General features: G+C 41.8%; 1 protein-coding gene across 6 annotated transcripts in view; it reads left to right on the top strand.

Moving 5' to 3' along the window:
• LOC112215525 (netrin-G1-like) overlaps positions 1–14,846 on the top strand; it is a 211,489-nt gene extending 196,643 nt beyond the window's left edge. For all 6 annotated transcript variants that reach the window (XM_042298989.1, XM_042298993.1, XM_042298992.1 and 3 more), the window contains one exon: positions 13,710–14,846. In XM_042298989.1, the coding sequence (XP_042154923.1) occupies positions 13,710–13,963 (254 nt within the window). In that variant the 3' untranslated portion in view covers positions 13,964–14,846. The remainder of the gene's footprint in view (positions 1–13,709) is intronic.
• The last annotated feature ends 1,641 nt before the right edge of the window (positions 14,847–16,487 follow it).

Genomic DNA, 16,487 nt, shown 5'->3' with positions numbered 1-16,487 from the left:
CCTGATCTTCCTCGACTGTCTCTTCAGTTTTAGTTTATCTGTTCCTCCTCGACTGTCTCTTCAATTTTAGTTTACCTCTTCCTCCTCGACTGTCTCTTCAGTTATAGTTTACCTCTTCCTTCTCGACTGTCTCTTCAATTATAGATTACATCTTCCTCCTCGACTGTCTCTTCAGATTTAGTTTTTGTTCCCCCTCGACTGTCTCTTCAGTTATAGTTTACCTCTCCCTCCTCGACTGTTTCTTCAGTTTTAGTTTACCTGTTCTTCCTCGACTGTCTCTTCAGTTTGAGTTTACCTGTTCCTCCTCGACTGTCTCTTCAGTTTTAGTTTACCTGTTCCTCCTCGACTGTCTCTTCATTTATAATTGACCTGTTCCTCCTCGACTGTCTCTTCAGTTTTAGTTTACCTGTTCCTTGTCGACTGTCTCTTCAGTTTATTTTTCCTCTTCCTCCTCGACTGTCTCTTCAGTTATAGTTGACCTCTTCCTCCTTGACTGTCTCTTCAGTTTTAGTTGACCTCTTCCTCCTTGACTGTCTCTTCAGTTTCAGTTGACCTCTTCCTCCTCGACTGTCTCTTCAGTTATAGTTTACCTCTTCCTCCTCGACTTTCTCTTCAGTTTTAGTTTACATCTTCGTCCTCGACTGTCTCTCCAGTTTTAGTTTACCTCTTCGTCCTCGACTGTCTCTTCAGATTTAGTTTCTGTTCCCCCTCGACTGTCTCTTCAGTTATAGTTTGCCTCTTCCTCCTCGACTGTCTCTTCAGTTTTAGTTTACATCTTCGTCCTCGACTGTCTCTCCAGTTTTAGTTTACCTCTTCGTCCTCGACTGTCTCTTCAGTTTTAGTTGACCTGTTCCTCCTCGACTGTCTCTTCAGTTATAGTTTACCTCTTCCTCCTCGACTGTCTTCTCAGTTTTAGTTGACCTCTTCCTCCTCGACAGTATCTTCAGGTTTACTTTACCTGTTCCTCCTCGACTGTCTCTTCAGTGATAGTTTACCTCTTCCTTCTCGACTGTCTCTTCAGTTTTAGTTGACCTGTTTCTCCTCGACAGTCTCTTCAGTTTTAGTTTACCTCTTCCTCCTCGATTGTCTCTTAAGTTTTAGTTGACCTCTTCCTCCTCGACTGTCTCTTCAGTTATAGATTACCTGTTCTTCCTCGACTGTCTCTTCAGTTTTAGTTTATCTGTTCCTCCTCGACTGTCTCTTCAATTTTAGTTTACCTCTTCCTCCTCGACTGTCTCTTCAGTTATAGATTACATCTTCATCCTCGACTGTCTCTTCAGTTTTAGTTTACCTGTTCCTCCTGGACTATCTCTTCAGATTTAGTTTCTCTTCCCCCTCGACTGTCTCTTCAGTTATAGTTTGCCTCTTCCTCCTCGACTGTTTCTTCAGTTTTAGTTTACCTGTTCTTCCTCGACTGTCTCTTCAGTTATAGTTTACCTCTTCCTCCTCGACTGTCTCTTCAGTTTTAGTTTATCTATTCCCCTTCGAATGTTTCTTCAGTTTTGGTTTATCTATTCCCCTCGACTGTCTCTTCAGTTTTAGTTTACCTGTTCCTCGTCGACTGTCTCTTCAGTTTATTTTTCCTCTTCCTCCTCGACTGTCTCTTCAGTTTTAGTTGACCTGTTTCTCCTCGACTGTCTCTTCAGTTATAGTTTACCTCTTCCTCATCGACTGTCTCTTCAGTTTCAGTTTTCCTCTTCCTCCTCGACTGTCTCTTCAGTTTTAGTTGACCTGTTCCTCCTCGACTGTCTCTTCAGTTTTAGTTTACCTGTTCCTCCTCGACTGTCTTCTCAGTTGTAGTTGACCTCTTCCTCCTCGACAGTATCTTCAGGTTTAGTTTACCTCTTCCTTCTCGACTGTCTCTTCAGTTTTAGTTGACCTGTTTCTCCTCGACTGTCTCTTCAGTTATAGTTTACCTCTTCCTCCTCGACTGTCTCTTCAGTTGTAGTTGACCTCTTCCTCCTCGACTGTCTTTTCAGTTGTAGTTGACCTTTTCCTCCTCGACTGTCTCTTCAGTTTTAGTTTATCTATTCCCCTTCGAATGTTTCTTCAGTTTTGGTTTATCTATTCCCCTCGACTGTCTCTTCAGTTTTAGTTTACCTGTTCCTCGTCGACTGTCTCTTCAGTTTATTTTTCCTCTTCCTCCTCGACTGTCTCTTCAGTTATAGTTTACCTCTTCCTCATCGACTGTCTCTTCAGTTTTAGTTTACCTGTTCCTCCTCGACCTTCTCTTCAGGTTTAGTTTACCTGTTCCTCCTCGACTGTCTCTTCAGTTTTAGTTTACATCTTCGGCCTCGACTGTCTCTCCAGTTTTAGTTGACCTGATCTTCCTCGACTGTCTCTTCAGTTTTAGTTTATCTGTTCCTCCTCGACTGTCTCTTCAATTTTAGTTTATCTCTTCCTCCTCGACTGTCTCTTCAGTTATAGTTTACCTCTTCCTTCTCGACTGTCTCTTAAGTTATAGATTACATCTTCCTCCTCGACTGTCTCTTCAGTTTTAGTTTACCTGTTCCTCCTGGACTATCTCTTCAGATTTAGTTTCTGTTCCCCCTCGACTGTCTCTTCAGTTATAGTTTGCCTCTTCCTCCTCGACTGTCTCTTCAGTTTTAGTTGACCTGTTCCTCCTCGACTGTCTCTTCAGTTATAATTTACCTCTTCCTCCTCGACTGTCTTCTCAGTTGTAGTTGACCTCTTCCTCCTCGACAGTATCTTCAGGTTTAGTTTACCTCTTCCTTCTCGACTGTCTCTTCAGTTTTAGTTGACCTGTTTCTCCTCGACAGTCTCTTCAGTTTTAGTTGACCTGTTTCTCCTCGACAGTCTCTTCAGTTTTAGTTTACCTCTTCCTCCTCGATTGTCTCTTCAGTTTTAGTTGACCTCTTCCTCCTCGACTGTATCTTCAGTTATAGATTACCTCTTCCTTCTCGACTGTCTCTTCAGTTATAGATTACATCTTCCTCCTCGACTGTCTCTTCAGTTTTAGTTTACCTGTTCCTCCTGGACTATCTCTTCAGATTTAGTTTCTGTTCCCCCTCAACTGTCTCTTCAGTTATAGTTTGCCTCTTCCTCCTCGACTGTTTCTTCAGTTTTAGTTTACCTGTTCTTCCTCGACTGTCTCTTCAGTTATAGTTTACCTCTTCCTCCTCGACTGTCTCTTCAGTTTTAGTTTATCTATTCCCCTTCGAATGTTTCTTCAGTTTTGGTTTATCTATTCCCTCGACTGTCTCTTCAGTTTTAGTTTACCTGTTCCTCGTCGACTGTCTCTTCAGTTTATTTTTCCTCTTCCTCCTCGACTGTCTCTTCAGTTTTAGTTGACCTGTTTCTCCTCGACTGTCTCTTCAGTTATAGTTTACCTCTTCCTCATCGACTGTCTCTTCAGTTTCAGTTTTCCTCTTCCTCCTCGACTGTCTCTTCAGTTTTAGTTGACCTGTTTCTCCTCGACTGTCTCTTCAGTTTTAGTTGACCTGTTCCTCCTCGACTGTCTCTTCAGTTTTAGTTTACCTCTTCCTCCTCGACTGTCTCTTCAATTATAGTTTGCCTCTTCCTCCTCGACTGTCTCTTCAGTTATAGTGTACCTGTTCCTCGTCGACTGTCTCTTCAGTTTTAGTTGATCTCTTCCTCCTTGACTGTCTCTTCAGTTTCAGTTGACCTCTTCCTCCTCGACTGTATCTTCAGTTTTAGTTTACACTCTTCCTCCTCGACTGTCTCTTCAGTTATAGTTTATCTGTTCCTCCTCGACAGTATCTTCAGTTTTAGTTGACCTGTTCCTCCTCGACTATCTCTTCAGGTTTAGTTTACCTGTTCCTCCTCGACTGTCTCTTCAGTTATAGTTGACCTGTTCCTCCTCGACTGTCTCTTCAGGTTTAGTTTACCTGTTCCTCCTCGACTGTCTCTTCAGTTATAGTTTACATCTTCGGCCTCGACTGTCTCTCCAGTTTTAGTTGACCTGATCTTCCTCGACTGTCTCTTCAGTTTTAGTTTATCTGTTCCTCCTCGACTGTCTCTTCAGTTATAGTTTACCTCTTCCTTCTCGACTGTATCTTCAGGTTTAGTTTACTTGTTCCTCCTCGACTGTCTCTTCAGTTATAGTTTACCTCTTCCTTCTCGACTGTCTCTTCAGTTTTAGTTGACCTCTTTCTCCTCGACAGTCTCTTCAGTTTTAGTTTACCTCTTCCTCCTCGACTGTCTCTTCAGTTATAGTTTACCTCTTCCTTCTCGACTGTATCTTCAGGTTTAGTTTACTTGTTCCTCCTCGACTGTCTCTTCAGTTATAGTTTACCTCTTCCTTCTCGACAGTATCTTCAGGTTTAGTTTACCTCTTCCTCCTCGACAGTCTCTTCAGTTTTAGTTGACCTGTTTCTCCTCGACAGTCTCTTCAGTTTTAGTTGACCTCTTCCTCCTCGACTGTATCTTCAGTTTTAGTTGACCTGTTTCTACTCGACTGTCTCTTCAGTTTTAGTTTACCTCTTCCTCCTCGACTGTCTCTTCAGTTTTAGTTTACCTCTTCCTCCTCGACTGTCTCTTCAGTTTTAGTTTACCTCTTCCTTCTCGACTGTCTCTTCAGTTATAGTTTACTGTTCCTCCTCGACATGTATCTTCAGTCTTAGTTGACCTGTTCCTCCTCGACTGTCTCTTCAGTTTTAGTTTATCTGTTCCTCCTCGACTGTCTCTTCAGTTATAGTTTTACCTCTTCCTTCTCGACTGTATCTTCAGGTTTAGTTTACTTGTTCCTCCTCGACTGTCTCTTCAGTTATAGTTTACCTCTTCCTTCTCGACTGTCTCTTCAGTTTTAGTTGACCTGTTTCTCCTCGACAGTCTCTTCAGTTATAGTTTATCTGTTCCTCCTCGACAGTATCTTCAGTTTTAGTTGAACTGTTCCTCCTCGACTGTCTCTTCAGGTTTAGTTTACCTGTTCCTCCTCGACTGTCTCTTCAGTTATAGTTTACATCTTCGGCCTCGACTGTCTCCCCAGTTTTAGTTGACCTGATCTTCCTCGACTGTCTCTTCAGTTTTAGTTTATCTGTTCCTCCTCGACTGTCTCTTCAATTTTAGTTTACCTCTTCCTCCTCGACTGTCTCTTCAGTTATAGTTTACCTCTTCCTTCTCGACTGTATCTTCAGGTTTAGTTTACTTGTTCCTCCTCGACTGTCTCTTCAGTTATAGTTTACCTCTTCCTTCTCGACAGTATCTTCAGGTTTAGTTTACCTCTTCCTCCTCGACAGTCTCTTCAGTTTTAGTTGACCTGTTTCTCCTCGACAGTCTCTTCAGTTTTAGTTGACCTCTTCCTCCTCGACTGTATCTTCAGTTTTAGTTGACCTGTTTCTACTCGACTGTCTCTTCAGTTTTAGTTTACCTCTTCCTCCTCGACTGTCTCTTCAGTTTTAGTTGACCTCTTCCTCCTCGACTGTATCTTCAGTTTTAGTTTACACTCTTCCTCCTCGACTGTCTCTTCAGTTATAGTTTATCTGTTCCTCCTCGACAGTATCTTCAGTCTTAGTTGACCTGTTCCTCCTCGACTGTCTCTTCAGGTTTAGTTTATCTGTTCCTCCTCGACTGTCTCTTCAGTTATAGTTGACCTGTTCCTCCTCGACTGTCTCTTCAGGTTTAGTTTACCTGTTCCTCCTCGACTGTCTCTTCAGTTATAGTTTACATCTTCGCCCTCGACTGTCTCTCCAGTTTTAGTTGACCTGATCTTCCTCGACTGTCTCTTCAGTTTTAGTTTATCTGTTCCTCCTCGACTGTCTCTTCAATTTTAGTTTACCTCTTCCTCCTCGACTGTCTCTTCAGTTATAGTTTACCTCTTCCTTCTCGACTGTCTCTTCAGTTATAGATTACATCTTCCTCCTCGACTGTCTCTTCAGTTTTAGTTTACCTGTTCCTCCTGGACTATCTCTTCAGATTTAGTTTCTGTTCCTCCTCGACTGTTTCTTCAGTTTTAGTTTACCTGTTCTTCCTCGACTGTCTCTTCAGTTTGAGTTTACCTGTTCCTCCTCGATTGTCTCTTCAGTTTTAGTTGACCTCTTCCTCCTCGTCTGTCTCTTCAGTTTTAGTTTACCTCTTCCCCTCGACTGTCTCTTCAGTTATAGTTTACCTCTTCCTCCTCAACTGTCTCTTCAGTTATAGTTTACCTCTTCCTTCTCGACTGTCTCTTCAGTTATAGTTTCCGTCTTTGTCCTCGACTGTCTCTTCAGTTTTAGTTGACCTTTCTCGTCGACTGTCTCTTCAGTTATAGTTTACCTGTTCCTCCTCGACTGTCTCTTCAGTTTTAGTTTACCTCTTCCACCTCGACTGTCTCTTCAGTTATAGTTTACCTCTTCCTCCTCGACTGTCTCTTCAGTTTTAGTTGACCTCTTCTTCCTCGACTGTCTCTTCAATTTTAGTTTATCTCTTCCTCCTCGACTGTCTCTTCAGTTATAGTTTACCTCTTCCTTCTCGACTGTCTCTTAAGTTATAGATTACATCTTCCTCCTCGACTGTCTCTTCAGTTTTAGTTTACCTCTTCCTCCTCGACTGTCTCTTCAGTTTTAGTTTACCTGTTCCTCCTGGACTATCTCTTCAGATTTAGTTTCTGTTCCCCCTCGACTGTCTCTTCAGTTTTAGTTTGCCTCTTCCTCCTCGACTGTTTCTTCAGTTTTAGTTTACCTGTTCTTCCTCGACTGTCTCTTCAGTTATAGTTTACCTCTTCCTCCTCGACTGTCTCTTCAGTTTTGGTTTATCTATTCCCCTCGACTGTCTCTTCAGTTTTAGTTTACCTGTTCCTCGTCGACTGTCTCTTCAGTTTATTTTTCCTCCTCCTCCTCGACTGTCTCTTCAGTTTTAGTTGACCTGTTTCTCCTCGACTGTCTCTTCAGTTATAGTTTACCTCTTCCTCCTCGACTGTCTCTTCAGTTTTAGTTGACCTCTTCCTCCTCGACTGTCTCTTCAGTTTTAGTTGACCTCTTCCTTCTCGGCTGTCTCTTCAGTTTTGGTTTATCTATTCCCCTCGACTGTCTCTTCAGTTTTAGTTTACCTGTTCCTCGACGACTGTCTCTTCAGTTTATTTTTCCTCTTCCTCCTCGACTGTCTCTTCAGTTTTAGTTGACCTGTTTCTCCTCGACTGTCTCTTCAGTTTTAGTTTATCTATTCCCCTCGACTGTCTCTTCAGTTATAGTTTACCTCTTCCTCCTCGACTGTCTTTTCAGTTATAGTTTACCTCTTCCTCCTCGACTGTCTCTTCAGTTATAGTTTACCTCTTCCTTCTCGACTGTCTCTTCAGTTATAGTTTCCGTCTTTGTCCTCGACTGTCTCTTCAGTTTTAGTTGACCTTTCTCGTCGACTGTCTCTTCAGTTATAGTTTACCTGTTCCTCCTCGACTGTCTCTTCAGTTTTAGTTTACCTCTTCCTCCTCGACTGTCTCTTCAGTTATAGTTTACCTGTTCCTCCTCGACTGTCTCTTCAGTTTTAGTTTACATGTTCCTCCTTGACTGTCTCTTCAGTTTTAGTTTACCTGCTCCTCCTCGACTGTCTCTTCAGTTTTAGTTTACCTCTTCCCCCAACTGTCTCTTCAGTTATAGTTTACCTCTTCCTCCTCGACTGTGTCTTCAGTTTTAGTTTATCTTTTCCTCCTCGACTGTCTCTTCAGTTTTAGTTTACCTCTTCCTCCTCGACTGTCTCTTCAGTTATAGTTTACCTCTTCCTCCTCGACTGTGTCTTCAGTTTTAGTTTATCTTTTCCTCCTCGACTGTCTCTTCAGTTTTAGTTTACCTCTTCCTCCTCGACTGTCTCTTCAGTTTTAGTTTATCTATTCCCCTTCGACTGTTTCTTCAGTTATAGTTGACCTGTTCCTCCTCGACTGTCTCTTTAGTTTTCGTTGACCTGTTCCTCCTCGACTGTTTCTTCCGTTTTAGTTTACCTGTTCCTCCTCGACTGTCTCTTCAGTTATATTTTACCTCTTCTTCCTTGACTGTCTCTTCAGTTTTAGTTTACCTGTTCCTCCTCTGTAAGGGGTGCGTATCTGGTGTTAGGGAAGTCAGACGCAGGAGGGCAGAACTAGGTAGTAGCCGGTGCAGTGTAATAGAAAAAAAACAACGGCATAAAGAAATCACCAATATGGGTGCAGAACCCGTCGCGCACCAGTGAACATGTGCACAAGCACTTACAACAAACAATTCCACACAAAGACATGGGGGGAAAAGAGGGTTAAATACACAACAATAAAGGAGGGAAATGAAAACCAGGTGTGTAGGAAGACAAAACAAATGGAAAATGAAAAATGGATCGACAATGGCTAGAAGACCGGTGACGCCGAACACCGCACGAACAAGGAGAGGAACCGAGTTCGGTGGAAGTCGTGACATCTGTCTCTTCAGTTTTAGTTTACCTCTTCCTCCTCGACTGTCTCTTCAGTTTTAGTTTACCTGTTCTTCCTCAACTGTCTCTTCAGTTTATAACCCATTGTTTAGTGTGGCATTGACTATTTTCAGATGCTAATTTCAACTCTGCCTTGTCCTTGACCACAGTTTTCTTGAATTATTTTGTCATACTAATCCTCAGGCTGAAAAAGACCCCTAGATGAATATAGATCTCAGTGGAGGCTCCTCGGTGGAGGAAGGGGAGGACCATCCTCTTCATAGAATTTCATAAAAAGAAAAATTGTGAAACATAAAAAACCTGAAATTTTTTACATAAAACTATTCCAAATATATTCACGTCACCAAATATCTTATTGGTGTTTTGCAATGAAGGCCTACCTCAAATGTGTGTAAGGAAAATGGCACCAATATAGAGGGCAGCCGTGCTTCTAGCCCCTAGGGAAAACATTTTTTACAAGAATTTCACTACAACCACAATAACATCTGCTAAACACGTATATGTGACCAATAAAATATGATTTGATTTGATTTGATTTGAAAGCACTGTGTAGGGTAGGACTATGGTGTAGCCGGAGGACCGCTGGTTTCCATCCTCCTCTGGGTACATTGATTTATATACTAAACCTAGGAGGCTAATGGTTCTCAACCACAATTGACTTAGACAGTAATTATGACAACATCCAGAGGACGTTCTCAAACCTATCAGAGGTCTTGCAGCATGAACTAACATGTTGTCCACCCAATTACAGGATCATTAATGAATCTAGTACTGTAAGCATAAGCTACAGCTAGCTAGCACTGCAGTGCATATAATGTGTTGAGTAGTTGACTTAAAGAAAGAAAAATACAATAGTTAAACAATTTTGAACAAATTGATTTCTTGAAGAAGAAGCAAGAGAGAGAGAGAGCTAGCTATATTTTGTTGTGTATATTTTTTCACTTTCTCTAAGCTAGCGAATGCAGCTAGCCTTCTCAGCTAGCCTACTCAAACACCCAGCTCAAACAGAGAAGTATGCTATGTTAGCTAGTTGGCTATGGCTATCCAACATGGGAACTCTTCCAAATCAAGGTAAGCTTTTGGTTTTATTAATTTATTGCCTCCAGGGCCCTCGGTGTAACTCCTAAACTGCTTTCTGACTGTACACTGTACTGCATGATTGTAGCAGGTTTACCAACGTGTTAGTTCTAGTAGCTATATTGACTATGACGTTAGCTAATAATGGTGACAATGATGTAGGCTGTGTGTAGCGGTGAGCGGTTATGATATGAAGGTTTGGCTTGGAAAGGTTTTTTCGTCTGATCATAGACAGCTGATGTGTTGTGCACTGAAGTCCAAAAGTGAAGGGAAAAGGTTAGAGGAGGAGAGCACGAAGATGCGAGAAGGAATTATTGCATGCAACAATCAAAGTGATCATGCTGCTTGTATGTTGCTGCTATGAAAGTGAACTGTGTTTGCGTGTGATCAGGGGTGTATTCATTCCACCTATTCTGTTGAAAAACATTCTTAAACAAATGCAAACAGGGATAAACATGGCTGAATTTCTATAGGGAAAATTTGAGTATCATGTAGTAGCCAATTTTATTTTATTTATTTAATCCTTATTTTACCAATTAAGTTGACTGAGAACACATTCTCATTTACAGCAACGACCTGGGGAATAGTTACAGAGGAGAGAAAGGGGGGTGAATGAATCAATTGGAGGCTGGGGATGATTAGGTGACCATGATGGTATGAAGGCCAGATTGGGAATTTAGCCACGATAGCGTGTTTAACACCCCTACTCTTACTATAAGTGCCATGGGATCTTTAGTGACCACAGAGAGTCAGGTCATCCGTTTAACGTCCCATCCAAAAGATGGCACCCTACACAGGGCAGTGTCCCCAATTATTTTTTTTAGACTAGAGGAAAGAGTGCCTCCTACTGGCTCTCCAACACCACTTCAAGCAGCAGCTGGTCTCCGATCCAGGGACCGACCAGGATCAACCCTACTTACCTTCAGAGGCAAGCCAGCAGTGGGATGCAGGGTGGTATCCTGCTGGCTAAAACTTCCTAATGTTACATTAAGCTGGATGAATGGAATACGAATGACCAAAATATAAATAAGGCCATGCTCAGTAAAAAAATAATCGTCCTCCCTCATTTTGTATAGCCACTGATAGAGTTATTGGAACAACTGTATCCTTACTTAGTGTAGCTCAGCTCCAACCCCTAAGCCTGTGCTGTGAGCAGTGGGCCAATGTGAAGGTAACAGAGACACAAAGAGATGCGTGTCCAAGGTGGACCAGGAACTCTCCCAGGGGTAATACATCACAGGTAGGAAGGCAACATCTCCTGGGCTCAGCACCCTGGTAGGGCATGAGGGGACAGGGAGACAGAGGAGGGAGGGAGAGGCATAGGAGAGAGACAGAGAGAGAGGGAGAAGAGAGAGAAAGATATATATATATATATATATATATATATATATATATATATATATATATATATATATATATATATATATATATATATAGAGGGAGAGACAGAGAAATAGAGAGAGATATAAGAGAGTAGCCTTCCCCAGGAAGACAGGGATAGAAAAACTAAAAAAAGTAACTTCCTGCAGCTAGAATAAATTATTTTCAGGTCAGGCCTCTCAACACAGAAAGCAGAATCTATCCCACCTCTTTTAGTCTGACTAATGTAGTCTTTAGAACTCTGTCCAAGTTGACCAGCACTTCATTTAACTGTCACCATTACTGCTCTCCTCACCCTCTTCTACCAACTCTCTGGTAACACTTTGGTATTGATCTGTCAGTGTTAAGTGGTTCAGTGGTTAATGGCTGCTCTTTTCCTTCCACTGCATTTCTGGCCCTTCATCCAAACCCTGTTGTATTATTAGAGTATCAGTAAGAAGCATTATCTACGTGGTAGGAATCACATATTTCTAGGACCTACACGTCTCATCAGAATGCATTGCCTGTAGATAGAGAATTAATATGCACACACCATCCTTTGTCAGGGCAAAACCAATAAGGCCCCTCTTGCAAAATAATCATATTTTTGCAAAGGGCAATTGGAGATAAAAATGTATGGACAAAACGAAAGGTTGATGTTTAATTAATAGAGTCTTGTCCATGTCAGGATTACTTCAGGGACCCTAGGGGTAAAACATGTCTTTTTAATTAATTCACTTGATTACTCTCAATGAGATCTTGAGGGGAACGCACACCCCATTACCAAGTTGGTCTGCCTGCCTGTTTCCCTGATAGTATTTGCTGAACCAGACAGTGCAGAGGATAAAACAAAAGATTCCTGACTCATAAATGAACCAGTGATGTCATTGTCATGTGTCAAATTGTCTGTTAATATCAATCCGTCCATTTGAGGATTGCCTTGGTAACGTTGCGTTAATAGTCGTTAACAGGTATTTTCTGTCTCCTTCTTTTTTTCACATCCATGATAGTAAACAGTTGCTTGATAGTTTACAGGGAAAAGATTCATTAGCATTGTAAAGGAAAAAAAACTGTGTTGGACATGCTTGATGACGAACACAAACCCATGATTGGAGTCTGGGACTTGTAGTCTTTTGACAGTGTACCATTAAACCCTGTTGGGTTGAACAGACTATTTCTAAATAAAATATAGGCTTTAAAGATGTTTAAAAAATTAAAAAAGTTCATACCTGCAGCTGTGGATATGAAAAGAAGTGTGAGGAAGTATCAGTGTCAGTTATTATTGTAATATTTGCTTTTCAAAATATTTCAGGGGGGGACATTCAACTGTCACATTGTTTTCCCCTTTCATGAAAAGGCCAAATGAGCTCCATCTCTCTCTTGTTGTGCTGCATTGAGGTGGTCTGGCCCTAGCCTGCTTGTTTTTCACTGTTTATTTGTCTCTCTCCATCGGTTGGTTTGTTAGTTCTGTGCTGGGCTGGGTTGGGTTTGTTGGTTTGTTTGCCTGCAGCTTGCTTGACAGCTAAGCTCCGATGGGAATAGACTGGCCTTGGTGTCCCCGGCTCTAAATATACCCATTCCCACCTAACTCTCAACTCAACTCATATAAAGTCAGTTCAGTGTTTTGGAAATGCCCACGGGCTGTGAGAAACTTTGTGCCGAGCTACGATTCATCACGTGGTGTAGACCCTTCAGTGGGATCCTAGTACAGTATATTACTGCAAAATGACGCATGACAAATGGCCCTTCATCATTTTGGTAATTAATGTAATGGGAATGATAAAAGGAACACATTCAGATTGGGGAGGAACGTTTGAGAAAGACACAATGATCAAGTGCGTTATGCAAAAAATATATGAATTGTCTTTAGAAGTGGACTTATAACCTAGAATTGTAATAAATAATTTATATTTTGCATAGTGCGTGCAAATGTTACAAATACTTTTAGTTTATTTTAGTTTCTCTATCTATTATAGAATGCAGTTACCTGTTTTGAAATTGGAAGAAGAAAATTATTCATGCAAGAATTTCATAGATAGTGCTGAAAGACCAGCCCTTCATTTTGACCAACACAATAACCAGTTGTATTCACTACAACAGGAGTTGACATGAACTGTAGAACGTATTTGACAAAATCATGTTGGGAATGAAACTGTTACCTTACTGCAATGCAACTAGCTGGCAGTGTGACAACTGTGCCACAACAGCATGGTCAGAATAAATGTCTGGTCAAAAATGTTTGGTAATAATGAGATTATAGTCTTCTTCCTACCATTCTTATCCTGTCGTCAATATTGTGGGAATCGGATGGTTTGAAATTGATGTTATGTTCTTTTTTCTTTTTTGACTAAAATTACACATCAGTGAGATTTAGTTTTTGTTGTTGTTTTTTACTAACCAGTATAAATTACTGACATTCATTAATGTTCTTTTTTATTACTGCACTGGTTATGCTGCATGTGATGCGTTACTGTCATAGTCATGATTGATCTGCAAAGTAGCTCAAATGCATAATTCAACTTAATGCTAAGCAAACTTGCTAGCTACTTCAGTGGATGTTGAACACATTTTTGCCTGCAAATGAAAACATTTCTAGCGGCAAATGTGTTAAATTATAGCCATGGTATGAAAGGGATAATCAACTCGGGGCTCCTGGCATTCTCTGGGAAATAACAAAACTCTGTGGAAGGTCAGTTCCACTCCGCTGGCGCTTCATGGAACACACCTTCCATGTCGTTCATTATTTTTCAAAGAACGCATAGCCCCTCGTTGTCTATCCCTTTCTTATTGCGCTCACTAGAGTGGAGATCAGCTCAGATAACAGTACGATTTGTAAATCAACATAACAGCCGGGGTAGTGAGCAGTGCACAGTACTCTGCTCCAGGTGTGTGTATGTGTCTCACATATCTCTCCATCTCTCTCTCAGCCCGAGTGTGTGACAACGAGCTCCTGCGCTGCCAGAACGGCGGTGTGTGTCTGAACAACCTGCGGTGCCAGTGTACCGCAGCATTCACGGGCCTGCTGTGTGAGAAGCCCCGCTGTGAGTCGGAGCTGGGGGGCTGTGGTGGGCCCGACTCGGGCCAAGCCGCCCTCTCATCTACACCACTCTCCACCTTGCTGCTGCTCCTGCTGGGCTCGACGCTGCTCAGAGAGGCCTCCTACAGGCCCGCCCTGCTCTGAGAACCAGAGGCCTACACGGTCTACACTGAACTGTTGGAGCAAACTACCCAATTACCAACTTCTCTACAACAACAACAACCAGAACTACAACGACCATGAGCTTAGTCTACTATACTGTACTGTACTAGCTGTCCACCAGACACAGCAAGGACACACGCTGTCTATAAGGGAATGTGCCAGAATGAAAGCAAAACTTTAATTTGAGTAAAAAAATAAAAGTATATATAGAAATGAGAGAAAAAATGAAATTAATAAAGAAAAATAAATACCAGATATTTAAAAAGAGTTTAACTTGAGCATTTGCTTCATAAAAAGTCAAACAAGTCAAACAACAGACACCAGTGACCTAAGCCATACCAGAGACGTTTCCCCCTAACTGTCAAAAGGAGGGACTGGAGATGACAGACACTTTGTTCACTTCCTCTCTTATCGCCACGGCAACGGCAGCTGCGACCAATAAGCGACAGCAAGCTCTAGCTAGCAAGGCCAGCAGCTGCTAGCTGCCCCTGTCTTAGGGTGCTTTGGGGTTTGGTGCTGGCTGGACTGAACTGCTTCTGGGCTGAACTGACTGACTGACTGACTGACTGACGAAGAACTCCATAGAACTGTCCCTACCGCTGCTGAAGGGTGGACAGACAGGCTGTTTGAAAAATAAAACCTAAATAGAGAAATTGAGGCAGAGGGAAAATAAAAAAGGAAATGTAAGCATTCTTTGCTGTCAGTGCATTGTGGATATAAGGAAATCCATCCGGATTTTGATCCGGAGATCAAAAATCTTGCCCACCTCTCTCTCTCTCTCAGTCTGTCTGTCTGTCTCTCTCTCTCTCTCTTGCTTTCTCTCTCTCTTATTCTCATCTCTCTGTCGCCCTCTCTCTTTCTCTCTGTCTCACTCTCTTTCTGTTGGGCTCCCGAGTGGCGCAGCGGTCTAAAGCACTGCATCTTAGCGCTAGAGGCATCACTACAGACACCAGGCTGTATCACAACAGGCCGTGATTGGGAGTCCCAAAGGGCGGCGCACAATTGGCCCAGCGTCATCTGGGTTTGGCCGGTGTAGGCCGTCATTGTAAATAAGAATTTGTTCTTAACTGACTTGCCTAGTTAAATAAATACAATTGTCTCTCGCTCTCTCTTTTTCCTTTTCTGTTCTTTCTTTCTCTCTCTCTCTCTCTCTCTCTGTCTGTCTCCCACTCCATCCTTCTCTATATCTCTCTCCCTATATTCCTCACCTGTCCCCTCCCATCAGTCCCACCCAGCCCCTCCCTCCAGTCCCACCCAGCCCCTCCCTCCAGTCCCACCCAGCCCCTCCGTCCACTGACCTGTGCTTTTGTGAACGTTACTCTGTAACCCTTGTCGGTTGAAAGATTTTTTTGTCCGGTGTTAGTGACGCACATGTGTAATAGCCCCATATCCTCCCTCTCCAAAAGATAGCCAGACTACCTGTGTACTTATTTGACCTGTAGACATCTGCATTACCTGAGACCTTGGTCAAAGAGCTTAGTGTTCACTTGAGCTGACAAAGTGCTTAGAGAATCATCAGTGTATTTACAATTTATTTTCTTGACAGAGCAAAAAATACATGTAATAATTATTTTGTACTATTTGCCGAACAGTGTTAAAATGCAACTTGTTACTGTATCTACTCCAGATGAAAATTAAAAAGCAGAAGAAATGTTTTGGACTTGTTCAGCTTTTTTTTTCCTTTTTTTTTTTCACTGGTTTATTTTTCTCTTTTGGTTGCACAGTTTGAGTTTCCTCAGTATTGGCAACGTGCTGGCATCAAAGAATATCGGTTAACATCTACAGTATACTATAGTGTAATAAGATCCCACAAAAGGACATTCTAAATGTTTTCTTGTCGCTTTAACACTGGACAAATTTAAGTGAATAAAAGTTTGAGAAATAAGTTGAGACAACTGTGTTGATCATTGCTTGTTCCTCAGTTGAAAATTCAACAGTGAACAAGCTGCAATAATAATACAAAAAATGTGTATGTACTTTAAGGACACAAACAGTAGTAAATAGTTTTTCCAAGCACAAAGATAAACTGATGCGAAGACCTTTAAATACCTTGGGAAAGGCTAATAATGGAGAATGCTATAAGCCCCAGTGAAATTTGAATGCTATTTATCTTGAATTCAATCCAGTAAAGATTTGTTTCAGTGAAATGCATTGTGGGGGAGGGAGGGTGAATTAAATATTAACAGCTATCGATGACTACCTGAGAGCCTGTGTTCAAAGTTTATAAAGTGGGTCTTGTCAGATACTAGACAGTTCATCCATAACCTGGAAAATCCAAACCTCACCTCCTGCTGAGGATCTCTTTCTTTCTTAGTTTCTCTAAAAGTTTGGGTTACTTGAAGTTTTACCTTTAGCATTGTTTGTTTAGTTGGAGGGCTTACCTGCTGTCCTGTGATGTGTTCTCCCTGTTGTTCCATCAGTGTGTATGCTGTGAGGATAATGTACCTGGTCTATGACAATGGCACAATGGCACTGTACATAAAGAAACAGGTTGTTTGAATGAGTA

This window comes from Oncorhynchus tshawytscha, linkage group LG16 (assembly GCF_018296145.1).
Source record: "Oncorhynchus tshawytscha isolate Ot180627B linkage group LG16, Otsh_v2.0, whole genome shotgun sequence".
Taxonomy (NCBI): domain Eukaryota; kingdom Metazoa; phylum Chordata; class Actinopteri; order Salmoniformes; family Salmonidae; genus Oncorhynchus; species Oncorhynchus tshawytscha.
The sequence above is the reverse complement of the archived record's forward strand: the minus strand, read 5'-3'. Positions and strand labels throughout refer to the sequence as shown.